The sequence below is a fragment of the Notamacropus eugenii genome, chromosome 5, assembly GCF_028372415.1.
Source record: "Notamacropus eugenii isolate mMacEug1 chromosome 5, mMacEug1.pri_v2, whole genome shotgun sequence".
Taxonomy (NCBI): Eukaryota; Metazoa; Chordata; class Mammalia; order Diprotodontia; family Macropodidae; genus Notamacropus; species Notamacropus eugenii.
Window position 1 is genome coordinate 5,602,656 of NC_092876.1, and position 27,864 is coordinate 5,630,519.

The 27,864-nt window shown below is 41.4% G+C and overlaps 1 protein-coding gene and 1 long non-coding RNA gene across 3 annotated transcripts; one reads left to right on the plus strand and one right to left on the minus strand.

The window, feature by feature from the left end:
• On the minus strand, nt 1–26,411 carry LOC140508221 (uncharacterized). Of its 2 annotated transcripts, none has more exons than XR_011968349.1 (4): nt 26,011–26,411; nt 25,561–25,618; nt 3,929–4,064; nt 1–588 (listed from the first exon to the last, which is right to left on the minus strand). It is a non-coding gene; the product is annotated as an uncharacterized lncRNA (long non-coding RNA). The 2 variants fall into 2 exon arrangements; XR_011968348.1 differs by having other exon boundaries at nt 25,561–25,712.
• LOC140508219 (uncharacterized) lies at nt 1,009–21,048 on the plus strand. The gene is made up of 5 exons (XM_072615997.1): nt 1,009–1,295; nt 3,103–3,248; nt 7,033–7,159; nt 8,200–8,295; nt 17,841–21,048. The coding sequence occupies exons 2-5, from the start codon at nt 3,216–3,218 to the stop codon at nt 20,534–20,536; spliced, it is 2,952 nt and encodes a 983-aa protein (XP_072472098.1). The 5' UTR covers nt 1,009–1,295; nt 3,103–3,215; the 3' UTR covers nt 20,537–21,048.
• Nucleotides 26,412–27,864: the final 1,453 nt, after the last annotated feature.

Here is a 27,864-nt window from a genome sequence, read left to right on the forward strand (position 1 = left end):
GCTCAAGGAAGTTCCCAGACTCTGAACCCCATCACCACCATTCTGGTTGCAGGTGTCCTGTCATAAACAGGTATTTGATATTGCTGACACAGGAAAAGGCATTTTTAGAGCAAAGCACAGCAGTCAGATTGATCAGTTCAGCTTCAGCCCTTCCTAAAACTCCAAAAATGATATTAAATGTTATCGATGTTTACGTTGTCCTTTCATCCTAAAGGTAATGAAGCACAAGACTAAAATGCCAACCAAAGGACTGAACTCTCTGAAGCTCCAGTGAATAAGATGAGATGACTGAAGTTTTTGTAAATTGATTTCATGTTTTTCCAGAGGGTGTACAGGCTTTATGTTCAAATATTATTAATAATGTTGTTTTCATTATAATCAATACTCAGAATTGGACTCAGGTTTTTCTTAATATAAAATGGCTTTAATTAGTTGTGAATAAAGTTTAAATGGTGATTTTCTTTCCTGCTTTAAAATGTCTCTCTGATAATGTGAAGAGGCACCTGTATTTGCTTACTTCAGACCCGGGGGTCGAGCTTCCTGCCCTCAGCTCTCCCTGCTGCCTCTGCCTTTCAGTGAGAGAATGTCCTTTAGGAAAAGAAATAACAAGAGAGAGGGAAATGCAAATGTTTCAAGACTGAAGGAGAGGGTTAAATTGGGTTGGGCAAGTGTGGGGTCCAGCAGCAGGGAGGACAGGGACACCTGCCTGGTGGGGGAGGGGATGGTTGGGAGAGACAGGAGGGAGGGAGGGTCTGGTGTCCTAGTTTGGAAGAAGGTGCATGTGGGACTAGAGCTGGAAGAAGACCAGGAGATTCTGCTCAGAAGGAGGAGGGTCTGAGTCCCAGAGCAGGGGAAGGAGGGAGTGAGAGAGGTTGTGGGAGGAGAACTCTCCCAGGTGACTAGTGGAGTGGGTGGGGGCCCAGGTGGAATTTGAGCCCTGGGGTGGAGTGTGGAGGCCAGGGGAGGGACCTAGAGGGGAAAACAGTTATTACATTGGTCAAGGCATTGCACAGGATGGAGGGCAGGGCTGGAGGAGGAGAGTCCTGTCGGGTCTGGGAAGCTGACTGTGGGAGCCATTGGAGGAAAGGGAAGATCCTGAGGTCTCAGTGGGAATGGATAGGGCGGGGCTCTGAAACTGAGAGAGCCCCCCCATAGTGTCCTGGCTGGAAGAGGAAGCCCATGGAGCTGAGATCCAGCTGCTTTCTTCCTTTGGAGCTGTGATTATGCTTCCTACTGCCTTTGGAGCTGAGCTCCCTGTTCCTCGCAGAAGCCAGCTCTGTGCCCGCATCTCCCAGGTAGGTTTGAGTCAGTAAGCCATGCAGCCCTCAGCTCCTGCTGGCTTGGGTTTCTTTCCCATGGGACCATGTGCTCAGTGTCCTTCAGGGCTGCTAGGAGCCCTCCTTTCTCCATTGCTGGCTCCCTGGCAGGATCCCAGTCCCTGCCTCTCTTCAGGGCTCAGTCTCCCTTCCCAAATGCCCTGGGACGCCTTCCCCAGCTTCACCACTGAGTCACACTTGCCACCTTTCAGACCTCCCCCATAGGGACCCAGCAGGACTCCCTTCAGCCTCCCCCTCAGGACTCCAATGTCCTGTCTCCTGTTCCAGTGTCCCAACAGCAGCCCTGGCTCCCTGTAAGGACCCAGGCCCTGATAAATGTTTAATATAAAATTTTGGAATAATCTCTTTGTTCTCTCTGAAGCAAACTCAGAGAATGCCTCTTCCTATGTCAGCAAAAGCCAGCCAGGGCTGACTTAACATTCCTTAAGAGACCTTTAACCTAAGACGCTATCTTGAATAACGGGACGTTTTCCATATCTTCATATTTTCTGGACATATACTATGTTCTGGCATGTTAATGGTAAAGAAAACACAGATATCTTGGGTCGTAATTTCTATGTGAAACTTTGTCAAACTCCGTTATCTTATTGTATTTACAACCTATGCAATTGAGAAATTCCTTTCTAATGGTCTAGTGAATGACTTATGGAGACCGTAGATCTGAAGGACACAGAACACGTCTTTGTTCTAAAACATATTTAAGGCTGCCCAATTCTTTGTATTGGCAGCCAGAACATTTCTGGCTCCATAATGCATTATGTTACCGTTTTCTTTAATGGGGAATTGATCAATTAATTAATTAAATTTTAAAACGTATGCATTTAGCCTGTTAGCTTTTCTTTAACCAAGTTTTCAGGTTAACAGCAGTAAGGCTCCTGCCTGGCTTCCCTTACCTGAACCTGTGGCTCTCCTGCTGGCTCCCTCTCAGGTCCTAGGCCTTTGCTTCCCTGCCTCCACTTTCCCTCCTGGGACTCAGATAAGCAGCCTCCAAGGCTAAGCTCCAAAGAATGTCCCAGGGGTCACACACCCCCACCCCTGGCCCCTGGCGAGACCCAGGACACAGTTCCTTTGTCCCTCAGGCTCAGCTGTCTTCCTGGAACCCTTCTGTCACTCAGATGTCCCCTCTCCTCCTGCCCCCACATTTCTTCTAAACCCTCAGTCTGACTGCCAGATAACTGAGTCCCAGCCAGGATTGTGTCTCTTCCTCTCAGGCTTGCCCTGATCACTCCTGGCAGCTCCATCCCAGAGCCCTCCCTGTCTTCAACCTTCTCTCTCTACCCTCTTTCCTAGATCTAGACGAGGGGGAGATGGGGTGTGTGTTGGGGGTGGGTGGTTGGGCATATGGAGGGGGCCTGGTGCTGGACAAGCATGAAGAAAGCCCAAGACTTAACCCCTGGAGCATACAGTTGAATGAGCAAAGTGGTTATCTGGGTGAGGCAGGTGTAATGAGGGAGAATTTAGATCCTGTTTATGTGTTTGTTGAGGTAGAGGGGAGGTAGGGAGGGCAGAGGGCAGGTTGGAGGGAGAGCTCTGGCTCAGGAGTCTTGGAGACTCTGACTATTCTCATGCCACTTGGAATCCCTAAGCCCCTTCTGCCTCCTGGTTCTTTGTAGGAGAATGGGGGAGAGGAATAGTTTTCTTGTTCAGACCATCTTGATTCCCAAAGCTGACTTTCCTTCCCCCACACCTGGGTGTCTTTGCCCTGAGGGCAGGGGCAGGGCCTTTGTAATTCCTGTGTGACTCCACCCTCTCTAAATTACTGTAGGTCCTGAAAGTGACTGGAAAGACCTCTTCCTGACTGGGAATCCTTCAACCTGCCCAGCTGAGTCTGCAGAGGACCCAGACCTGGCCCAGGCAGGTATCCTGGAGCCAGAGGGAATGGCCCCTTGGAGACCCAGGCCCCCAGCCCAGGTGAGTGCAGTCCTTCCTCAGACTTGCCCAACGTCAGGGATAGAGGCCATTTCTGTGGACCCCGGATTGTCTAAGAGGTTGGTAATACCTCACGTATGAGTTGTTTCTTTACAAAAAGTGAAAAAAATGGTAACCATTCTGCCTTGCTCTGTCTTTCTGTGTAATAAAGTGATGTATAGGCACTTTGGGATCTCCAGCACTAATCTCCACTCCTGCCCATCCCCCAGTTGCTGCCTTTTTGGGTCTCTCTTGCAATCCTTTTGCATTCCTACCACACACACACACACACACACAGACACACACAGACACATACAGACACACACACACACACACACACACACACACACACACACACACACACATACACACACACACACACACACACACCTTCTCACCTTACTCTTTGTTTCTTTTAACCCACCTCTCCCTTGTAGCCACTGAAGGTCCAGGGAACCCTGACCCTGAGTCTTGTCTGACCAGGCCTGGAGCAGAGCCCTGAGGCTCCCCCACCTCTGGTCCTCTGCAGGGCTGTCAGCAGAACAGAAATTCTCCTCCTGCTATTGCTCCAGTTCTCATGCCTCTGGTCACTTGCCTTCCCAGGTCTCTCTGAATCCTCCCCATTTACCAGTTCTTAGGTGAAGGCCACAAGCATTTAGAAAGGGTAGGGACACTGGGCTCACCTGCTGTTTATACACAGGAAGGAAAAACCAGTCCCCGGCCTCAAGGGCTCCCAGTCAACTGGTGAAGGTGACAGAGATGACAAGTCAGCAGCTTTATCCAAAGGAGTTCTCTGCTCTTGAGGGCCAGGGTGGAGTGCTGTTGACAAGATCAGGAAAGACCTTCAGGGAAACTGTTCTTTGAGACTGTGCTCATTATCATCAGGAATGGCTCTCCATGCCCCCCAGATGTTGCTGTCTCCATGAGACAAACATGAGAAGTACAGAAAACAAGGGATATGTCAAATAGATGTTCTCTCTGCTAACAGTCTTTAAAGACAATAAGACTGGCCAAATCTCTGGGACTGGAGATGAGCAGAATCTCACATAGGCTTGCAGTTTCTGTCTATAAATACCTTGACCCTCAGATCAATAAAGGGAACTAGTCTATCTTTTCCCACCTTCCGTGTCTCTTTCCTTCAACCACATCACTGAGCCTGTAGGGACACGGCCAGTCCACGACACTCTGCAGTATGCATGGCCTCCTGGGCACATTGGAAATATCAGTCAGATTAAGTCCCAAAGTGGTGCAGGTATGTCAGAAATGGAATGAGCCAGCTGGGCTCTCTCCATAAATGAAAGTTCATGATCCCACCTCTCAGTGGGAAAGGATGGATCTGGGAGGATGGAGGAGGAAAGAGGCCAGAATAGAAGGAAAGAAGCTTGAAAGGTTTGGTTGGGAGCAAGTTAGGTACTCAATTATCAATCAACAAAAGCATGCCTTTCTCCAGTGAGAGCCCACACTGAGAGTACATGCAGTGAAGGGGAGAGCAGGGACTGAAGAGACCCTAGTGAAAAGGGGACAGAGACAAATTCCTGGGAATCTTCAAAGGAAGGAAAGATGGATAAATTCCATAACTGTGTAGCACAGAATTAATAGAAATAAAGGAAGTGAAAACTGAAATATGGATTCCCAATAAAGCCTCAATCTGTTATTTGAAGGAAAGAATCACAGTGATGAAAAGGTAAAAAGAATTTTAACTGCATGATAGAGAATAAGCCAAAATAACAGAAGGTGAGTCATGTCACTACATAATGGAAGTGGAACCAAGGGAGATGGGAGAGCTTGAGATTCCTGGCATATTGGCCAACCATGTGACCCCATTTAAGAGGTTGGAAAAATGAATGAGCTGTGCCAGGTATCAGAGTATTTTCAGATCTGGTCAAGCAGTCTTGTGTGTTGTTATTCACTCAGCTACAGTCCCTTGTCTTGACTCTTGCTCTCCCAAATTCCAGAGTTCTAGGTGTCTGCATGGACCCTTTATTCTCTTAAGAAGACTGGCAATGTCTTTCTCCTGAATTTGCTCAAATCTAAGCATTGGTTAATAAAGTATTACCTTTGTAGTAAGTGAAGGAAACCTCCTTTCCTCTTCTTGGTTATTCATTCTCACTAAATAATCATGGTGATTGAATGTTTTGCCATTGATGAATGAAAGCAACCATAAGGCAAAGGCATATATTGGCCATAACTCCTCATACCTGGAGCCAATCATGCCCTCCATAGAGAAACAGAGGTCTCTTTCCCTGCACTGGAAATAGTCTCATACTGCTCAGTTTAGTCCTGAGTGTGATTCTGAGTTGACCCTTGGGAGAAGCAGCGTCACCTTCACGCAGTCGAGTGGAGATCATTTTTGAGGCCCAGGTTTCTATGGAGGCCAGGGATGGGCCACTTTGGTTGTGATTCCTAGTGTTCAGATGATGGTGGACAACCTACCTAAAGTGGTGTCCAGTCCAGTTTGGTGATGTGCTGAAAGGAGGGAACATCATCCTCAGTCTAGGTGTAGATGCCCTTCTAGGTTGTGAGTTTCTGCTCAGTGTTGCCGATGGCAAACTACATCATTCCATGTAGGAACAAGGTGGTTTTGTGCTAAAGATTCCTGTCAGGAGGTTAGTGAGGCTGAGGGTTCTTCCACCCTGTTTTAATTTTGCACTGGATATGGATTCTCCTCTATCTCTTGCTTGATCCTGCAGGAATGCAGTCCATGAGAACCCACCTTTCTGAACACTGAATATTGGCCAGGCTCTCACTTGCTGCCTCCCTTGCAACTCTTATCCTGGACTGCAATGGACCCCCAGTGGTCTGGGGAAGCTCACATCTCTAGTTGCTGATTTTGGTGCCTTGCACTCAGCTACCACTTCTGCCCTCCTGGTCACTTCATGTCCTTGGTTTAGGGCTGCTTTCTTCCTCTTTGACACTTAGGGCTGCAACGGTGCTCTAAATGTCTGCGTGGCTGTCAAGTGCCCTCACTTTGGTGTTCAACATGGTGGGATGGATGATGATCTTTCTACCTGTTGGAATCTTCTGAAAACCAGGCTGTGCAACCTTCTTGCAAGGCTGCATTTGGCTAGACTCCTGTTGGGCAGCAGTCCCTTCACGCTTCTCCTTTGCTCCTTCATCTAGGGGCATCAGGCATAGCAAGGGGCAGTTTCTGTCTCTTGAGAATCAAGGGCTGAAGAGGTTAGGGGACACCAAGGCTGCTGCCTCTACCACTGCCCCAGAGCAGGTCTCCTGGGACCAGGCCTCCGGCTATCCTCAGCTTCAGGTGCTGGGACAAGGTCCAGTACAAAGCCTCAGGCTGCATGGTCTGGGTCAGCCAAGTCCCCATCTTTGGGGGTGAGGGGTAGTCTTAGGTCAGGGGGAGAGGAAGAGAGGGATAAGGGGCTTTCACTCTGTTCTTCTGTTTGAAGTGAGTGGAATTTTCTTTCTCACACATGATTTATGCCTTTTCTGACAAGGGAGGATTTTCACTTCACCTTCTCCCTTTCTCCTTGACAGATCTCCATGTATCTCTGATAGATCAAATAAGTTCTCTGTCTCCATAGGGAGAAACAACTTTTAGTAACCCATTTCTCAACTTTATTCATGCTGCAAATACAAAAAGCTGTTCTCTATATTCAATTGGGGTTTTCATGATTGTGGTTCTAAGTATTGGCTCTGAAGCTCATGAAGGGTGTGATCTTTGGGTAGATCTCTTTGTGCTTCACTTTCCTCCACTAAATTGATGAGGGTGAGACTAGATGAATTCTGGAGTCTCTTTCAGCTCATCCTATGACTTTTGATGGCTTAGAGGCTGGTGACATTCAAGGATGTGGCTGTGGACTTCACCCCAGAGGAGTGGGGCCTCTTGGACAATCCTCAGAAAGAGCTGTACAAGGAGGTCATGCTGGAGAATGCCCAGAACCTGCTCTCCCTGGGTAAGGACACTTCCTCTAGATCTATGAATCTACCATCCAAAGAACTTCCTTCATTCCCTTCCTAGTGTTCAGGATATGGAGCATTTATACATGATTGGAAAAGCCAAAATGCAGATCTCTTGTATCTGAGACAGTCCTCTTCCTGCCTGATTTTCCATGAAACATTTTTGCAATGTGTGATAGAAAACAAGGAGTTTTCTTTGTTCCCCCTGAAGCTGTCCCTTTCTAGTTTGAGGGAGCCTGAGGTCAAAGAACAAACCACTGTTGAGAATCTCAGAATATACCTAGTCTGACCTCTTCTTGAACATGAATTTTGTCTCTGAAAATGCTCAGCTAGCTTTTCCTTAGAGTTGGGCTGTGCAGGGAAGCCTTCACCTCTCAATGTAGCCTCTTCTCCTTTAGGTTTTGTTTGATCTTTGGAAGTTTCTTCTTGTTGAAAAGTATCAATTTGCCCTCCCCAGCTCCTGGTCTGACTCTCAGATACCTGGATCTTCCTTCCTAAATTCCCCACAGCCCAAAAGAAATGGTGGGAAAGGAAGGAAGGGAATATAAGCATTCATGTATACCTACTGTGTGCCAGCACAGTGCCAAAAAATGTTATTTCATTTCATCCTCCTAACAAGCCTGTGAGTCAGATGATATTACACAATTGAGGAAACTGAGGCAAGGAGAGGTTAAGTGACTTGCTTTGGGAGCTTTGCCAGTAATTGTTTGAGACCAGATTTGAACTCACAGCTTCCTAAACCCAGGCCAAAGTTGCCTCTCCACTCCACTAGCAATTGCTTATTACTTTGTAGATGGCAGAATCTGTGGATTCAGCCCATGCTTGTAGGAAGGAAGTGGAGAAAGCAGAATTTTCTGCTTCCAAATTGGCTTCCACATGATCTCCTTCCCATCCCCCAGCAAACTTTCCAATAGTAAATGTCATGGACAAGGATCTTGAGGCATGCTGGCACCCTCCTTTCATGCCCCCTTTCCCTAAAGAGAGTTGCCTTACCAATCTTTGTCCATTTTCCTCCCTTCCTTATTCCCATGCCCAGGACTTCCAGCTCCCAGAGAAGATGTAATCTCCCATTTTGTGGGAGGGGATTCACCATGGATGCTGGAGCAAGAAGACCCCAGAACCTCCTGTGCAGGTGAGTGAGGGAAAAGCAGGTCTGTGAGGGCTGTTAGCACAAGGGTAGCTACATGTCACAGTAAAGGAAATGTTAGACTTGTGGGCAGGAAGACCTGCCTTACCTTTCTTTTTCAGACATTTTTTCACAGTAATATCCTGGGAAATTCCCTAAGCTCAATTTCCCCATCTGTGAAATGAAGGGGTTGGATGCCTTGACCTTTCAGCTCTGTTCCAGGAATAAAACTGGGATCCCATAAGATCTATTGTTTGAACTTTGGTTCATGGAGCTCTCCTCAAGGAATCGAGAAAAGGCCTAGGTTGTCTGAGGTGGGCCTTTTCTTAGGCCTTCTTCAAGTGTGCAAGCATTTATTAAGTGCCTGCTGTGTGCTAAGTGCTGCAGATTGAAAGAATTGTGAGGGACATCAACTGCTCTCATGGAGCTCACAGACCAGTGAGGAAGGGAACCTGGACACAGGCTTGTAAAGCATCCTATGTACAGGTGAAACTGTAGCTAGTCAAGGGAGGGAAGGCTCTTGGAGTAAGGAGGGTTGGAAAAGCCTTATTGTGGAGGGTGGGCTTGAGCTGGGGCTTCAGAGAAGGCAGGAGGAGCATTCCAGGCATGAGGGCCAGCCAGGGTAAGCCCATGGAGACTGGAGATAATTTGTTCTGTTGAAGGCATACAAAGGAGTCTTTGCTATTGGATCATGACATATGTGGAGTTGGCATGAGATGATGCAGTACTGGAAAGGTGGGAGAGGGGCAGATGATGAAGTTCCCTAACAGTCCAGCATAGGACTTTCTATGTTATCCTGGTGCTAGGGAGCCATTGCAGTTTATTGAGGAGGCAGTGATAAGGTCAGATGTGAGCTTTAGCAAGTTGAATTTGACAGCTGGGGAGAACATTGACTTATCCAGGGAGACTTAAGACAGTGAGACCAAACAGCAGGCTTTTTTAACATTGCATGTGTAAGGTATTTGGAATCTGAACTTAGAAGCTGGTAGTGTTGAGAAACAAGTGGGGATGGCTGTGAGAGATTTTACCAAAATGGAAAAACAGCATTTTCCAAAAGATTAACAATGGAGGGAAGGTGATGGTATATGAGCTTGAGAGATGGTGAGCAGTGGATGACATCTCTATTATGAGCCTGGACAATCAGGAGAGTGAATGGGTAGTGTTAGGAAAGTAGCAAGATGGGAGGGTTGGGAGAAAGATAATGAGGTTAGTTTGGGACATGATAGGAGGAGAACCCAAAGAGAGAGGAGTGTCACTGAAACCTGGAGGAAAGAGAGTATCAAAGAATAGGTGGTGAGTGATGGTGAGAAAATCTCCAGAGAGGTCAGGAAGGATGAGGACTGATAAGAGGACCTTTGGTTTAGCAATTAGGAGGTCACTGGTCACTTTGGAGGGAGGTGCTTCAAGTGACCAGTGAATTGGGAGCCAGAATGCAGTTTTGTAGGAAGTAAGAGTAAAGGAATGTAAAGAATAAAGCCCAGGTGTAGATGGTATCTCTAAGTGTTTAGCCATGAAAGGAAAGACAGATACAGGCCAGTATCTGCTAGGAATGGATAAAGTGAGAGTTTTTAAAAATATATTTATTTATTTTTAATTATCAACATTCACTTTCCTAAGATTGTGAGATGTAAAATTTCTCCCCCATTTTCTCTTCCCCCAGCCTAAGAGGGCATGCAATCTGATTATAGTCTATACCCATATACATCCATTTTAACATATTTTCCCATGAGTCATGTTGTAAAGAAGAGTGAGAACCAATGGGAGGAATCAGGAGAAAGAGGAAAGAAGACAAAAGAGAGCAAATAGTACACTGCAATCTGCATTCAGACTCCAGAGTTCTTTTTCTGGATGTGGGCAGCATTTTCCATCATGAGTCTTTGGAGTTGTCTAAGATCCCTGCATTGCTGAGCAGAGCTAAGTCTGTCAAGTCAGTCAGCACACCGTGTGGCTGTTAGTGTGTACAGTATTCTCCTGGTTCTCCTCATTTTAGACAGCATCAGTTCATTTAAGTCTTTCCAGGTTTTTCTAAAGTCTGCCTGCTCCTCAGTTCTTATGGAACAGTAGTATTCCATTCCATTCCTATACCACAACTCTCTCAGTCATTCCCCATTTGATCGTTGGAAATCAACTGATTTCCCATTCTTGACCACTGCAAAGAAGGTTACTAGAAATATTTTTGTACATGTAGGTCTTTCTCCTATTGTGATCTCTTGAGGATATAGACCTAAAAGTAATATTTCTAGGTTGAAGGGTGTGTGTAGTTTTATAAGCCGTTTGTGCATACTTCCAAATTGCTTTCCAGAATGGTTGAATCAGTTTACAACTTCACCAACAATGCAGTAGTGTTCCAATTTTCTCACATCTTCTCCAGCATTTATCATTTTCCTGTGTTGTCATGTTAGCCAATGTGATTGGTGGGATGCCATAACCTTAGAGTTGTTTGTGTTTGCATTTCTCTAATCAATAGTGATTGAGAGTTTTTTTCATATAACTATACATAGCTTTGATTCCTTCCTCCCCAAACTGCCTGTTCATGTCCTTTCCCCAGTTATCAATTGGGAAATGACTTGTATCATGATGAATTTGACTCAGTCCTCTACATATTTGAGGAATGAGGGCTTTCCCAGAGACATTGGCTTTGAAGTTTATTTCCCAGCTTTCTGCCTCACTTCTAATCTTGGTTGAACTAGCTTTGTTCCTGCAAAACCTTTTCAGTTTAATGGAATCAAAATCATCCATTTTGCATTTCCTGATGTTCTTTCCCTCTTAGTTGGTCATAAGTTCTTCCTTTCTCCATGGATCTAACAGGTACACTATTGCTTGTTCTCCTCGTTTGCTGATGGTATCAGCCTTGATATCTGAATCCTGTAACTGTTTGCAGTGTATGGTGATATATGGTGTCACGTGCTGATTTATGCTCATTTTGTGCCACACTGTTTTCCAGTGTTCCCAGCAATTTTTGTCAAACGGTGAGGTCTTATCCCAGAAGGATAAGTATAAGAAGGGTAAGCATGGGGTCCTTGGTTTTATCCAATAGTAGACTGCTCTAGTCATTGACAACTGTGTCCTGTATTCCACTGATCTACCCCTCCATTTTGTAGCCAGTACCAAGAAGTTTTAATAATTGTTGCTTTATAATACATTTTAAGATCTAGGTTGGTTAGGCCTCCTTCCCTAGCATTTCTTTTCATAAATTCACTTAAATATTCTTGACCGTTTTTCCACATGAATTTTGGTATGACTTTTTTCTACCTCTATAAAATAATTTGTTGTTAATGTGATTGGTATAGCACTGAAGATGTAAATTAATATAGGTAAAATTGTCATTTTTATTATATTAGCTCTGCCTTACCTAGCTGCAACTGATATTTTTCTAATTATTTACACCTGACTTTATGTACATGAAAAGTGTTTTGTATTTATGTTATTAGAGTTCCTGACTTTGTCTTGGTAAGTACACTCCCAGATATTTTATATTGTCTACAGTAACTTTAAATGGAATATCTCTTCTTATTTGTTGCTGTTGGGCTTTGTTTGTAACATATAGAAATTGAATATTCTATGTGGGTTTCTTTTATATCTTGCAGCACTGTTAAATTTATCATTTCAAAATTTTTTACTTGATTCTAAAGGTGTACCATCACAACACGTGCAGACAAATACCGTTCTTCTTTGCCATTCTAATTCCTTCAGTTCCTTTTATTTCTCTTCTTGCTCAAACTAGTGTTTCTGGTCCTTTACCTCTTGAATAACTGTGGTGATAATGGACGTTGTTTTGTCATTCCTGATCTTATTGGAAATGCATCTACCTTATCCCCATTACAAATATTTGCTGATGGTTTTAAGTAGATTCTACTTCTCATTTTAAGGAAGACTATTCCTCTGCTCTCTGTGGTTTTTAATAGGAAAGGGTGCTTGCTTTTGTCAAAAGCTTTTTCTGTATCCATTGGGATAATCATATGATTTCTCTTAGTTTTGTTGTCGATATGGTCAATTATGCTGATAGTTTTCCTGTTATGGAAATAGCCCTGCATTCCTGGAATAAATCCTACGTGGTCATTATATATCATCCTAGTGATCAGCTGCTGTAACCTCTTTTCTAATAGTTTATTTACAATTTTTGCAACTGCATTCATTAGGGAAATTGGTCTCTACTTTTCTTTCTCTGTTTTGGCTCTTCCCAGTTTAAGTATCAGCACTATGTTTGTACCATAAAAAGAATTTTGTAGCACACCTTCTTTGCCTGTTTTCCCAAATAGTTTACATAATACTGGAATTAATTCTTCTTTACATGTTTGATAGAATTAGTTTGTAAATCCATCTGGCCCTAGCCATTGTTCTTGGGGAGTTCACTGATGGCCAATTCAGTTTCATTTTCTGAAATGGGGTTATTGAAGTATTTTATTTCCTCTTCTGTTAATCTGGGAAGTTTATATTTTTGTACATGTTCACCCATTTCACTAAGACTGACAAATGTATTGGCATATAATTGGGCCCAATAGCTCCTAATTATTGTTTTCATTTCTTCTTTCTTGGTGGTGAATCCAGCCTTTGCCTATTAGATGCTGGTCATTGGGTTTTCTTCTCTCTTTTAAAAATAAAATTAACAAAGGTTTACTTATTTTATTGTTTTTTTCCCATGAAACCAGCTCTTAGTTTTATTTGTTACTTCAATAGTTTTCTTAATTTCTATTTTATCAATCTCACCTTTGGTTTTCAGAATTTCTAATTTGGCATTGAATTGGGGATTTTCAATTCATTCTTTTCCTATCTTTTGTTCATTCATTCTTTTCTCTGTATTGTTTGCATGTAAGCATTTGGAGATATAGAACTTAACCTAAGAACTGCTTTTGCTGCCTCCCATAAGTTTTGGTGTGTTGTTTCCTTAGTGTTATTCTCTTGGATGACATTATTGATTGTTTCTATGATTTTTTCCTTGACCAAGTCATTCTTTAAGATTACATTACTTTGTTTCCCATTCACTTTTAGTCTATGTTGCCATGTCCCATTATTACACGTAGTTGTTATTGAATCATGGTGTGAAAAGCATGCCTTTAATATTGCTGCCTTTCTGCACTGTATTATGAGGCTTTTATGCCCTAATACATGGTCAGTTTTTGTGTAGGTGCCTTGTAGCACTGTGAAAAAGGCATATTCCATTCCATCTCCATTCAGTTTTCTCCAGAAGTGTACCACATCTGTCTCTTCATCCTTAGCTTCTTTCTTGTTGATTTTGTGCTTAGATTTATCTAGTTCTGCGAGGGGTAGGCTGAAGTCCCCCACTAGTGTAGTTCACTCTCTATTTTTTCCATGAACTTCCATTAATTCTGTTGTAAGAATTTTGATGCTATACTACTTTGTGCATGTATTTAAGAATGATATAACTTCATTGCCTGTAGTATCTTTTAGCAGGAAGTAGGTTCCTTCCTTGTCTCTTTTGGTTAGATTTATTCTTGCTTTTGCTAGCCCTGCTTCTTTCCTTCAACTGAAGCATAATATGTTCTACTCCAGCCTTTTATCTTTACTCTGTGTGTATCCTTCTGCTTCAAATGTTTTCCTTGTACACAACACATTGTCGGAGTGTGGATTTTAACCCACGCTGCTATCTCCCTCAGTTTTATGGCAGAGTTCATGCCATTCACATTCACTGTTATGATTACTATCTGTGTCTTTCTCTCCATCCTATTTCCCCCATTTATGTGCTTTTGTTCTTTCTCCCTTGTATACGGTGTTCTTCTGGTTCTACTCATTTGTCTTTGTATCAGTTCATATGCACGTTTTCAGGGTTTTCTGAAAACATCATGCTCTTTTATTTCTTATGACACAACAGTATCTGATCACAATCACATGCAACAATTTGTTCGGTCATTCTCCAATTGATGGACACCCCCTCAATTTTCAATTCTTTGCTACCACTAAAAGAGCTGCTATAAATGTTTGTATGTATAGCTACAGTATTTCTTTTTTGCTTTTTCAATCTCTTTGACAAACTGACCTAGTAGTGGTATTGCTTAGTCAAAGGGCAGAGAGGCTTTTATAATCCTTTTGACATAATTCCAAATTGTGCTTGACAACAGTAGAATCACTACCACTTTACCAACAGTGCCTCAGTGTCTCAGTTTTCCACATTGACTCCAACATGTATCATTTTCCTTTTCTGTCATGGTAGCCATTCTGATAGTTTTGGAGTGATCCCTCAGTGTTTTTAATTTGCATTTCTCTAATAAATAGTGATTTAGAGCATTTGTTCATATGACTATAGATAATTTTGAATACTTCCTATAAATTTGACTCAGTTCTCTTTATATTTGAGAAAGGGGGTGTTGATCAGAGAAACCTACTGTCACATTTTTTTCAAAATTTATTATTCCTATTGCCCTCCATCCTCTTTCCTACATTTTTCTCATTCTCTCTTGTCTCACCCTCCTCATCCTCACAAGTGGTTTGCTTCTGCCTTTTATCTTCCCCATTCTGCTCCCACTTCCATCAGCCCTCCCCTGCTTCTCTTCTGCCCTACCTCTCCTTCTTTCCTGTTGGACAAGATAATGCCCCACTGAGTGTGGATGTCATTCCCTCTTTGTGCCAGATCTGGTGAGAGCAATATTTCCCGCCTTCCCCCATGTTCACCATCTTTTCCTCTACTGTGAAAGGGCTTTCACATCTTTTTTACTGTCAGATAATTTACCCTATTCTACCTCCCCCTTTCCCAGTGCATTCCTCCTTCTTGTCCCTTAATTTTATTTAAAATGAACTTTGAAAGGGAGTTCTTCTTTGTACCATGGGCACACCAGCTATAGCCTCACAAAAACTTTTCTGAATGACTGACCTTTGTGGCCAACCAATTGCTTTGGAAATCTGCCCATTTAGCTAAACATGTTGTGGTCTATGGTCATGATGGAAATTATAAAGTACTTTGCTATAAGAAATGATGAGTTCAGTGACTGGAGAATATCAAGGAAAATCCTGCATGAAATAATGAAGAGGGAAATGAGCAAAACCAAGAAAATATGATATAGAGGAACAGCATTTTTGTTTTCAGAATGAGTTTGAGGGATAGGTGGGTGGTACATTGGATACAGCACTGGATCTGAAGTGAGGAGGGCCCAAGTTTTCATCGGGCCTTAAATATTTGACACTTACTAACTGTATCAGAGACCCTGGGCAGATCTCTTAACCTCTATTGTCTCATGCCCTCTACACTCACCACCTCCCCCCCCAAAAAATATAGAATGACTTTCAGTGAATAAGTTATACTACTCTTATAAATACCCAAATTAACCATAAAGGCCATCGGAAGATAGGCACTTTCTGCATCCAGAGATATAACTGAGAAATATAAGAATGTTGAATAATTTTACATATATATATATGTACATAGAATTATATACGTTTCTATATATATTTGTGTCTAATGGTAGCCATATTTAAGGTAGGGGAGGGAAGAAAAAAAATAATTTACTTGACAATTTTCTCATATATTTGAAAGGAATAGCAAGTTGTGCATGGGAGATTTATGGTTTCACACACAGTCATCTTTTTTCTTGTACTTTGTTATAAAAATGCTTGCTTTATTCCATAACTATGTACTGGTGTTTAAAAAAGGGGGAAGGAGAATTTGCTCAACTGAAGGTTAGCAACATATATAACAGAGAAGTTCAGCTCAGAAAAAAGCCTGAAGAGTCCAATGAGGGCTAATATAAGGACTGTCCGTGGAATGGTTGAGATAGTCCATGATGATTCCACCATCACTTGGAAGGTGTTCATGGTTGCCAAAAAGCCTGCCATCCATGTCAGTATTTGTAAGATCTCGATCTGGTGATTACCTGTTGATGAGCCATGCTTACAAGATGACCTGAGAATGAGAGGAGTACTCTGGTATAGTGTCAGAAAGAAAATGAGTCCAGCTGCGTGACTGGGACCATCCATGGGAATCAATTTACAGTTCAATTTCCAACTTTTCTGAGGGACTGGGAAACAATTTGATGTCAGGTTGAGAAGCTGAAGGAACATACTGCACCTAATTAGAAGTGGTCCACATCTGATGTAATCACTGCATGGATTTGCAAAGTATTATGTACCTGATCATGAGTTTGGAATTATTGCAGAAGAACTATTGTGCTTGAGAGAAGTACATGTTCATTGTTCTGGAGGAAAAGAGTGGTGCACTTGCAGTATTGAATTGATAGACTTATAAATTATTTTATGTTTATGTAAGGTAATATCATATTTTATATTCCCGTACTAAATTTATGCAATTAAATAAAATTGTATGTTTACATTCATTTTACTTAGTTAAACATACCCATAATTAACCGGGCAACTGTTTTCTTCTGCAAGTCCTATGAGAGAATTTTCAGGCCAAACCCCTTGGGCCATTAATGTGGAGACTCAAAGGGTTGATTAGACATCAAATGGCTGGGGCTACAATAGGAACAGTAGTGCTACAGGGAGAAGGATGACATACTTAAAGAAATACTATTTTTGCATATGGGATGGAAATGGATTTTTAAAATCATGTTCATTGGAAGGATTGTGTTTTTCCTATTTTTTTTCCAATGGGAAGCAGAAGGAATCAAATGTAAAATTTTCCCAAGGAAAGAGATAATGGCTGTCCTAAAAGAATGATGGCTTAGACCAGAATAGAGCATGCCTCAGTTGAGTACAAAAACAAGACTGGCAGTTCTGTGCTCTTAGACATGAGAACAGAAAAGAGGAAATAAAACCTATCAGCAGGGAACTTCACTCTGCCTGTTGATGTCCTAGGGAATGAAATAGTGGGAATATTTAGGATGTGAGCCACAAATGCCTTCTCTGTGGATCAAAAGATAATATAAGCAAAGTTGCACACAAAGTTGGAAATTACTAAGGAATGATTACAAAGAAGGACTGTGATAAGCCATCAAAGCTGATCAATAAAGAGGAGCAGGAAGATCCCTAAGCCCATAGAAAGTACAAAAAACTGGCCTTGAGAAATGCAGTGAGGGAGAGATGGGGGAAGTCTGGGTCAGGGATCATTGTCAAGTCCTGCTACTTGACAATAGTTGCCTTCTATTCCAGGGTGAGATACTGGTCCTCTGCCTATAATCAGGGACCTGAGCAATACCTTCTCAAAGAAACTGTTTTTCAAACAGCTAAGTACAAAATAATAATCATCACTTTTCATAAGCACAGTGAATTTATAGTGGATGTGAAAAGCAGTATAGCTCTAAAAAAATTCCACCACATTTGTATTTTTAAAATGTCTGAACTCAAATTGCATTTTGTAGTGTATTTCTCATACTGTTCATTGGGCTTGAACTCATAGTTCTGTAGCAATGCATTGAAAATGATATTACAGGCATGCCAAGTATCCTACTTCCACTGGGTACTTGTTTGAAAGATTGCTCATGTAATAGTCTCTACATAGAGACAGATAACTAAACACGTAATAAAAAAAGTAGGAAATACATTAGTAATTTGTTACTTTTTATCAATGGAGGTAGAGCATATATTTGTTTATATCTGTTTGTGTTCATAAATCAGGAGTAAATACGTTTCTTTGTTTCCTTCAGATGGAGAGACCAAGCTTGAAATCAGGAAAACTGCTTCAAAGCTGAGTATTTCTGTGGAAGCATCACAGCAGCCAAGATTCATGAGTAATGGCCACTCTGACTTCAGTTGGAGAGAAATCTGTGAATCTCATATCAAGATCAAGAAAAAACAAAAGGGTCACTGTGAATCTGATGAAGATGGAAAGAGTTTCAGACAAAGTTCAGTCCTAATTCACTGCAAGAGAAAGGTATCAGGGAATGGCTGTTCACAGGATCAGAAATATACTGAAAGCTCTACTGGACAGGCAAGGCCTATTGAGTCTCTTGGGAAGCCTCTGGAAGTGCAAAATTATCAATGTAATGGATGTGAGATGACCTTCAGGTTGAATTCAGAGCTAATTAGATACCAGAAAAGTCATCCCAGGGAAATGGGAATTACACCTAATGAAGGGAAGAAGGCCTGCACTGATAATTCAAACCTCATTGACCATCAACAAATTCAAAGTGAAGAGAAACATTATGAATGCATTGAATGTGGTCAATCCTTTAAGCAACAGTTATCACTCACTCACCATGCAAAATTTCATTCTAGCCACAATCGACATAAATGCATGCAATGTGAACAGGCCTTCAGGCCACATTTGTCCCTCATTTCCCATCAGAGAATTCATAGTAGAAATAAATCTCATGAGTGTCATAAAAGTGATAAAACATTCAGAGGATACTCCTTTTCTGTTGTACATCAGAAAAGCCAACCTGTCAAGAAATCTTATTCTTGTAGTCAGTGTAGTAGAACCTTCACTGAGAGGAGTCATCTTACTAGACATGAGAAAATTCATGTTGAGGAAAAGATTTATGAATGTAATCAATGTGGAAAGTCTTTCAGAAGAAGATATGGTCTCACTCTACATCAGAGAATCCACACTGGAGAGAAACCTTATGCATGTAATCAATGTGGAAAGGGTTTTAGAAGAAGCTATAATCTTGCTGAACATCAGAGAATCCACACTGAAGAGAAACCTTATGAATGTAATCATTGTGGAAAGGCTTTCAGATCCAGCTACAGCCTTAATTATCATCGGAGCACCCATATTGGAAAGAAACCTTATGAATGTAATCACTGTGGAAAGGCTTTCATATGTAGCTCCAGTCTCAGTGTACATCAGAGAATTCACACTGGAGAGAAACCATATGAATGTAATCAATGTGGAAAGGCTTTCAGATCCAGCTACAGCCTTAATTATCATCGGAGCACCCATATTGGAAGGAAACCTTATGAATGTAATCACTGTGGAAAGGCTTTCAGATGTAGCTCCAGTCTCAGTGTACATCAGAGAATCCACACTGGAGAGAAACCTTATGAATGTAATCACTGTGGGAAGGCTTTCAGATCCAACTCCACCCTCAGTGTACATCAGAGAATCCACACTGGAGAGAAACCATATGAATGTAATCAATGTGGAAAGGCTTTCAGATCAAGCTACAGCCTTAATTATCATCAGAGCATCCATACTGGAAAGAAACCTTATGAATGTAATCACTGTGGAAAGGCTTTCAGATCCACCTGCAGCCTTAATTATCATCAGAGCATCCATACTGGAAAGAAACCTTATGAATGTAATCACTGTGGAAAGGCTTTCATATGTAAATCCAGTCTCAGTGTACATCAGAGAATCCACACTGGAGAGAAACCATATGAATGTAATCAGTGTGGAAAGGCTTTCAGATCCAGCTCCAGCCTTAATTGTCATCAGAGCATCCATACTGGAAAGAAACCTTATGAATGTAATCAATGTGGAAAGGCTTTCAAATGTAGCTCCAGTCTCAGTGTACATCAGAGAATCCACACTGGAGAGAAACCTTATGAATGTAATCACTGTGGAAAGGCTTTCATATGTAAATCCAGTCTCAGTGTACATCAGAGAATCCACACTGGAGAGAAGCCTTATGAGTGTAATCAATGTGGAAAGGCTTTCAGATCAAGCTACAGCCTTTATTATCATCAGAGCTTCCATACTGGAAAGAAACCTTATGAATGTAATCACTGTGGAAAGGCTTTCAGATCCAGCTGCACCCTTAATTATCATCGGAGCACCCATACTGGAAAGAAACCTTATGAATGTAATCACTGTGGAAAGGCTTTCATATGTAGATCCAGTCTCAGTGTACATCAGAGAATCCACACTGGAGAGAAACCTTATGAATGTAATCATTGTGGAAAGGCTTTCAGATCCAGCTCCAGCCTTAATTGTCATCAGAGCATCCATACTGGAAAGAAACCTTATGAATGTAATCGCTGTGGAAAGGCTTTCAAATGTAGCTCCAGTCTCAGTGTACATCAGAGAATCCACACTGGAGAGAAACCTTATGAATGTAATCACTGTGGAAAGGCTTTCATATGTAAATCCAGTCTCAGTGTACATCAGAGAATCCACACTGGAGAGAAGCCTTATGAATGTAATCAATGTGGAAAGGCTTTCAGATGCAGCTCCAGTCTCAGTGTACATCAGAGAATCCACACTGGAGAGAAACCATATGAATGTAATCAATGTGGAAAGGCTTTCAGATCCAGCTGCAGCCTTAATTATCATCAGAGCACCCATACTGGAAAGAAACCTTATGAATGTAATCACTGTGGAAAGGCTTTCATATGTAGATCCAGTCTCAGTGTACATCAGAGAATCCACACTGGAGAGAAACCTTATGAATGTAATTAATGTGGAAAGGCTTTCTGATCCAACTCCAGTCTCAGTGTACATCAGAGAATCCACACTGGAGAGAAACCATATGAATGTAATCAATGTGAAAAGGCTTTCAGATACAGCTACAGCCTTAATTATCATCAGAGCATCCATACTGGAAAGAAACCTTATGAATGTAATCACTGTGGAAAGGCTTTCATATGTAGCTCCAGTCTCACTGGACATCAGAGAATCCACACTGGAGAGAAACCTTATGAATGTAATGTGTGTGGAAAGGTTTTCGGAAAGAACTCTACCCTTGCTGCTCATGAGAGAATCCACACTGGAAAGAAACCTTATGAATATAATCACTCTGGAAAGACTTTCAGATGCAGTTCTGGCTTCAGCACAGTGTTATACATCCCAGATTTCCTACTGTGCATGTACCCCTTTAAATGTGATAATTTTTTCTCTGACATACTATTGATTTTCATTTCTCAATAATATTCCATAACATTCACATGCCATAAAACCATCAGTCATTCCCACTGGTTTCCTGTTTTGTTTTTTGTTGACAAAAAATTCTGTGGAAATATTATGGGAACTGTTGGAAATTTATCTATGGAATGATTTCCTTAGTATGTGGCACAGTGGACACAATACTCTATCTGAAAAAAAAGACCTCAGTTCAAATTCAGTCTGTGACACTTCCTAGCTGTGTGACCGAGGAAAAATCACTTAGCCTCTCAGTGCCTCAGTTTTCCCCTTTCCTGCCTAATGCCGTGGGCTGCTGGGTCCTCTTCCCTCTCTCAGGTCTTTGGGGATCAGCCAGATAAACATAAGAGAAGAGACTGCCAGAGTGAAGCAGAGGTGTAGGCTTTAGTCCGGATACAAGCTACATGTCAGCATGCAGGGTGAGTTCTCTCTGCGGGAGCATCCTCCTTCCTGAGGAGAAAGAAAAAAAACAACACCCCCCTCAGGCTTTCCTGTCCCCATTTAAGCTCTCCCAGCTACATAGTTCACTCGTGGACTGTGCATGCTCTCAGCCCCTTAGTGAATTAACGAAAGGTGTTCTCAGACCATGGACCAGTCTCAAGGGGGGAATGCTCTCCCCAGCAAGTTTCCACTGAGAAGAGGTGGAAAACAAGATAACTCGTGTCTCACTCCCTCAATTCCCAGCTGTTGTCTGGGGGGCCTCGTGAGAGCTTGGTGGTTTCAAGAAGCCCTCACCATTTCCTGACCCGAAACCATTCTCGTGAAAACTGAGCTTGTGCCTTAACATTCCCCATCTCTTGTAGGATGTGCATGCTAGTAACACATCTCTGTGTTGGTGTGTGGATCAAATTTGAGAATATCTGTCCATTGCTTTGAAAGCTTTAAACCACTCTTTGAGTCTTTATTCTTATCACTGCTTGGGTCACAAGCGTCATGCTAGAGCATTTGGTTAAAAGGTTTGGACAATGAAGTCATTTTTGAATAATTGAGATTGCTATTCAAAATAGTGTAGAGTAAGGCAGTATGTTATAATTATAGGGCACTGAGTTTACTATCTGGAAGCCTTGAGTTCACATCCTGTGTGAGATGCTCTCTGACTTTGTAACTCTGGGCAAAGAACAGCCTCTCTTTCCTCAGGTTGGTCATCTCTGAAATGAGGAGGTTGATCCCAGTGACTATAAGCAAAGCCACGAAGAAACAGGCAAATTGGACACAGGCCCAACCAGAATTCCAAGAAGAACGCAAAAAGAATAATACAGAACAAAAGAAGATTTTAAAAATCAAATGAGAAGGTTAGAGGAAAATTAGGAAAATCAATAAAAGCAATTGAAGAAAATTATGACAGAAGGAAAAGTAGCTTAGTAAAAGAGTCCCAAGAAATACTGAAAAACTCTTCCTTAAAAATCAGAATTGTCCAAATGGTCAAAAGAGGTTCAACATTTCCCTGAAGAAAATGATCCCTTCAAAATTGGAATTGGTTAAGTGCAATGTAATCACACCATGAGTGATCTAGAAACAATACAATAAAAATCTGAAAGAGAAGAAAATGTGAAATATCTCATAGGAAAACTAGTGGCCTAGAAAAAGAGGTCAGGAAGACATTAGGAATTATTAGATTCCCTAAAAACCATGAAAAAAAACAAAAGAGCCTAGATGTCAGATATCAAGAAAATAGAAAGGATATCTCTTCTATTATAACTAGAAGGTGAAGCAGAAATTCAAAGAACCTTTTGGTCATGTCCTGGAAGGAAGCCAAAAATGAAAAGTCCTAGGAATATTTTTTTAAAAATCTAGAACTTGTAGGTCAAGAAGAAAGTAATTCCAGAAAAAAAATCATTCAAATACCATGGAGCCAAAATCTGGATTAATAAAATTGACTAGACACTACTTTTAAGGACTGGAGAATTTGGAATATGATGTTCCAGAAGTTAAAGGAGGTAGGATTAAGATGAAAAATAATTCAGCAGAGCTTAGTGTAATTCTACATGTGACAAATGGATATTTAATGAAACAGAATTTTTAAGGATTCTTAAAGAGTCTAGAGCTGAGTAGGAAATTTAACACAAACAAAATTCAAGGGAAGCAAAAAAAGGTGAATATGAGTGAGACATAATTTACTTGTAAAGTTTAAACTGTTAACATTTCTATGTGGGGAAAAACTAGGAACTTTATGATCATTAGGTTATTTAGAAGATTACTCAGAAGAAATGGTTATGCATCCATTGTATTGGGATGGTCTTAAGAGTGGAGTGAAAAAGGGATACACTGAGAGCAGGAAGAAACAGGAAAAATTGGTGAAATTAAACATGTAAAAAAATTCAAGGAAGACTTTACAATGGAAGGACAACAAATCCTTCAAGGTAGGAAGTGTATATCTAAATCTATGTGTATATATGTACACAGGCAAGTAGGAGGGGAAAGAGTAAGAGACTGGCTGCGGGTAAGAGGGAGAATATATTCAGGGAAGTTAGGAAAGACTTATCTTCCTGAGTATAGACCTAGTCTCAGATACGATGTGACTCTGATGAAGTCCTGTAACCCTCTTTGCCTCATTTCTTCATCTGTAAACTGAGTTGGAAAAAGACGCATCTTTGCCCAGAAAACCCTAGGTGGGGTCACAAAGAGAAACGACTAAATTGACTGGGCAACAAAATGAAGAAAATGAATAAAAGCACATTTTGCTAACAACAAAAAGAGATAACAGATCAAAGTCTCTTTTGTTAAAAGGTACCGTATGAAATGAATTAATGACAAAAGAGGACCTGCATGTGCCAAATGACAAAGCATAGAGATTCACTTTTTTGGCAATTTTTTTGTAACTTTTGAACTAAAATAGAAAATAATAAAAGGAAAACATTTCCACTTACACAGCGGGCCATAAGAGGGGATTCAATATAAAACAACAGATTTCCATTTAAAGAAAACCTATGTAACAAATACGACATGTTGTTTTCAAAGTTAATTCAGCTTTTCTTTGCTTTCTTAGAGGTTTTCCTTTTTTCTCTGCCGTGTGCCTTTTACTTTATTGTTTTCTCCCCTTCCCCCTCACTAAAAAAGGCTGCAATTAAGTATGGAGATACACACACACACACACACACACACACACAAATGGATCTATAAACAAACATATAGTCATGCATGTAAGATACTATGCTGCTTTCCTATCACCTGTTTCTCTAGATAGTGTCTTCTTTCATAAGTCCAAATCCTCCTATGGTTTTTTGAGTCAACCATCTCATCATTTCCTATACCACAGCAATGTTCCAACCCAATCACATCCTGTCTGAAAGATTGTCAGTGAAAGTTTCCCCCAAATTTTCTGCATTCCTTCTGTTTTTGGCTGCATAGATTTTATGGATATAGGAAAATTTTAATTTAAGATAATCAAAATTATCCATTTTATACTTCAAGAATGCTCCCACCTTGGAAGATAGTTTAAGGTCTGATACTGCTGAATCTACTTCCTATACATCTTTTCCTCCTGATTTTTTAAAAGTTCTTGACTTTTTGCTCTTCCAAATTTACTTTGTTGTTATTTCTTCTAACTCAGTAAAATAATTTTTTAAGTAATTTAACTGGGATGACATTGAATAAATAGATTAGTTAGGTAAAAATTGTCATTTAAAAATTACCTTGGCTTTACCTACACATGAACAATAAATTTTACTTCAGCTATTTAGACAGGAGTTCATTTTTATAAAAAGTACTTTTATGTTTATGTTCATATGTGTCTGTCCTGGCAGGTATACACTCAAGTATTTTGTACCGTCTAGGTACTGTAAATGGTCTGTTGTGTTTCTCCTTCGTTGCTGAAGAAGACCATACCACCAGAGAAATGATGACATGACTTGCAGTTGACTTTGTTTTGAGTCAGGGAGTGCTGTACAAGGTCGCCAGCCTCGATTCTCCTCTGGAGCCATCAGGATGACTGGAGATGGCCCAGCATGCAATGGGAGACAGTATTGAATAACATTGCTGAAATATAGTGCAGTTTCTCTATTTTTCACTTTTCGTTAAATCCATTTTAACTTTAACTTTGTCTGAGATCATCGTTATTATCCCTGCTTTTTTTTCCATACTAAATTCTACTCCTTTCCTTTATTTTAGTGGTTTTTTTTTCATTTTAATAATGTTTCTTGGAAGTGATATGCTGTTCAATTAAAATTTTAAATATTCTATCCATTTCCATTTCATGAGTAAATTCATTCCATTGATATTCTAAGCTACAATTACTTCTGAACTTCCCTTCCTCCTAGTATTCCTTATTACACTCATCCTTATTTACCCTATCCCTCCTCACTACTCTGCTTAGTTCTATTTGCCACAATTAAAATTATGGTGTTTAGATCCTAGAATTAATGCTTCAGAAAGTATCTCTGGTTAAGAGAAATAGCCAGAGGTTAGTGATCTCACTGTTAGATAGGATCCACTGGAAGCAGTATGCAGCTGTTCCTAGCACAGCACACAATTGTTGGATGTCATTTTCAAGAAGTATTGAAGGGCCTGTATGCAATTCAGGAGAAACAATGAGGGCCAGCAGACAAAATAGAAACCAAGGCACTCACCTTGGGGGAGGCAGCATTGGCTCTTTGATGTGGAAAGCTTGCAGCCTCTCAGATGAAGCTGAAGAAGAACATGGTGACTGTCAGCTTGGCAGATCTCAAGACTGCCTACAGCTAGCAGAAGATCATTCATGTACTGCACGGGAGATGAGCCCCTGAAAGTGATGGAAGCTAAGACTTGTTATAAAAGCAGACAACAGGGAAGGACTTTCTGTGTACCTCGAGGCCAATGGGGTCATTTCCACTGTGTATTCTCCCAGGGGAACACAAAGAAGTATTGAATTTCTGGGTAAATGGGAATACCAAAGAAGATGGAGCAAAGATCTATCACAGTAACATAGGTCACCTCACAAGGAAGTGAGAAGATGATGGTCATAGAATCTGTGATGACTGGGGTCTGGGAATTATATAAGTATTAATAGCAGGCACAAAACAAAAAGTAAATGGGCTTACCAAGTCCAATTTGGGTCTCTTCATACAGAAGAAAGAACAGTTACAAGGAAATCTATGCAGAATAATGACACCTTGATCCTTCAAAGAGTCAGTAATGTGTAAAACCTTCAGTGGCCTCCCCTCACAAAGAATACAGAGGAGTGCATGACTAGGGCCCTCTCTTAACCTTGATGGGAAAGGGAATAGCAGATTTTTATAATCTCACATCTGAGGACCAATTTTCCCACAGAGAATCTGGGATGTCTAATGATATTTCTGGACTATCTATCCATTGGTCTCCCTTGGACATTCTCAAAAAACATAGGGAAGAGGGAGAGTGGCTCCTCAGGGGGTTGCAAACCCAGAGATGCATTCAGGGAGCAGGACATCATATCTCTGAGCTCACAGAGAATATAGTGACCTCATAGGTTACTGGGGGACTCAGGCAGAAGGAGAAAGGAATGCTCACAGACCAAAGAGCCAACAGAAACAATTCTGGGGAACAGCCTGGCCAGTGAAAAGCTTTCCCAAGACCCCACCTATATTTCAGGGTCCAGTGGTGGAACAATAACCCACCCTAAGGGTCACATGGGATTCACTAGTATGGGGAGGGATAGTTGCAACTAGAACATCAGGCTCGAACACAACCAAAGGATCCTGAGCTGAAACCATTGTCCCCATCCATCCCACACATCCTCTTGCCAAAGACCTACATCTTGGTTTGTAAGGTGTTTTCAGGAAAGACCAGTATCAGTACCAGTGCCTTTGGTGTGATGGCTCCCAAGCCCTTTTCAGGACTCTTCCACCTTTGGTGTCCACCTGTTCTACCTAACTCTCACCTGTGGCTCCAAGAAGCTGCATCCTGTGCCCAGCAGGCACACCCTGCTAAACCATTGTCCACCTCTGTAAGGGTAAAAGGGATAGGTTGTCCTGGGACAATCACAGGGGGATCTCTCTCTTACTCATTGCTGGCAAAATTCTTGCCAGAATCCTCCTTAATAGGTTGATCCTTCAGCTAATTGAGAACTGCACTGGCATATATTCAAAGTCACCAGTAGCACTGTGGATATTGCCTTGATGATACAAGTAGCGTTTCCATGAAATCTGTAATATCTCCCCAACTTGAAATAGAAACTATAATATGCCTTGAGATTGGGATTTAGCAGCCACAGGATCCTCATCCAATTTGCGAGTATTTCCTCTCCCTGTGTAAGAGGTCAGAGGGACTGAAAGGTTGATGATGTCTAAACTTTGACAAAACCTATGGGTTAATTGGGTCAGTAACAAAGCTTTCTTGAAGAGGAGAAATACCTGAAGCAGGGCCTCAGGACCAAAAGAAATTAAATCAAATTGATAATGACTTAAGGCTTTCAAAACTGTGTTATTTACTGTGTAAATTCACTGCCCTTTTCGTTGTCTGGCCTCACCTTAGGCAATCACTCCCTTAATTCCATCTAGACCTCTCTCTGCTCTCACAGTCTTCTGTATAAAAGATCCATCTTGTCTCCAGTTGCATCCTATGGCTCAGATTTTTTAAGAGTCTGGCCAACATAGCAGATTCTTGTTTTCCTTTGCCTGGAAGGCTTTGGTCAAATTCATTTGGGTAGAACCCTCACATCACAACAAGCAGCTCTGTGCTCCATTTCAATGCCTGTCTTCATTTCTTGCAGTGAAGAGTTCAGTCTGCTATGACTTCTCTGATGGCCAACGAGGGATGACTGTTGTCTAAAGACTATTACACTGATTACATCCGTAAAGTTTCATTGCAGTGCTAATTTTCTGATATCCAATGAGCTTGAGTCTGGGCTGAAGTCTTTGTACCTTCATTACAAGGAGAAACCATTTCTGGCAGGGGATGGAGGGGATCAGGCTGGG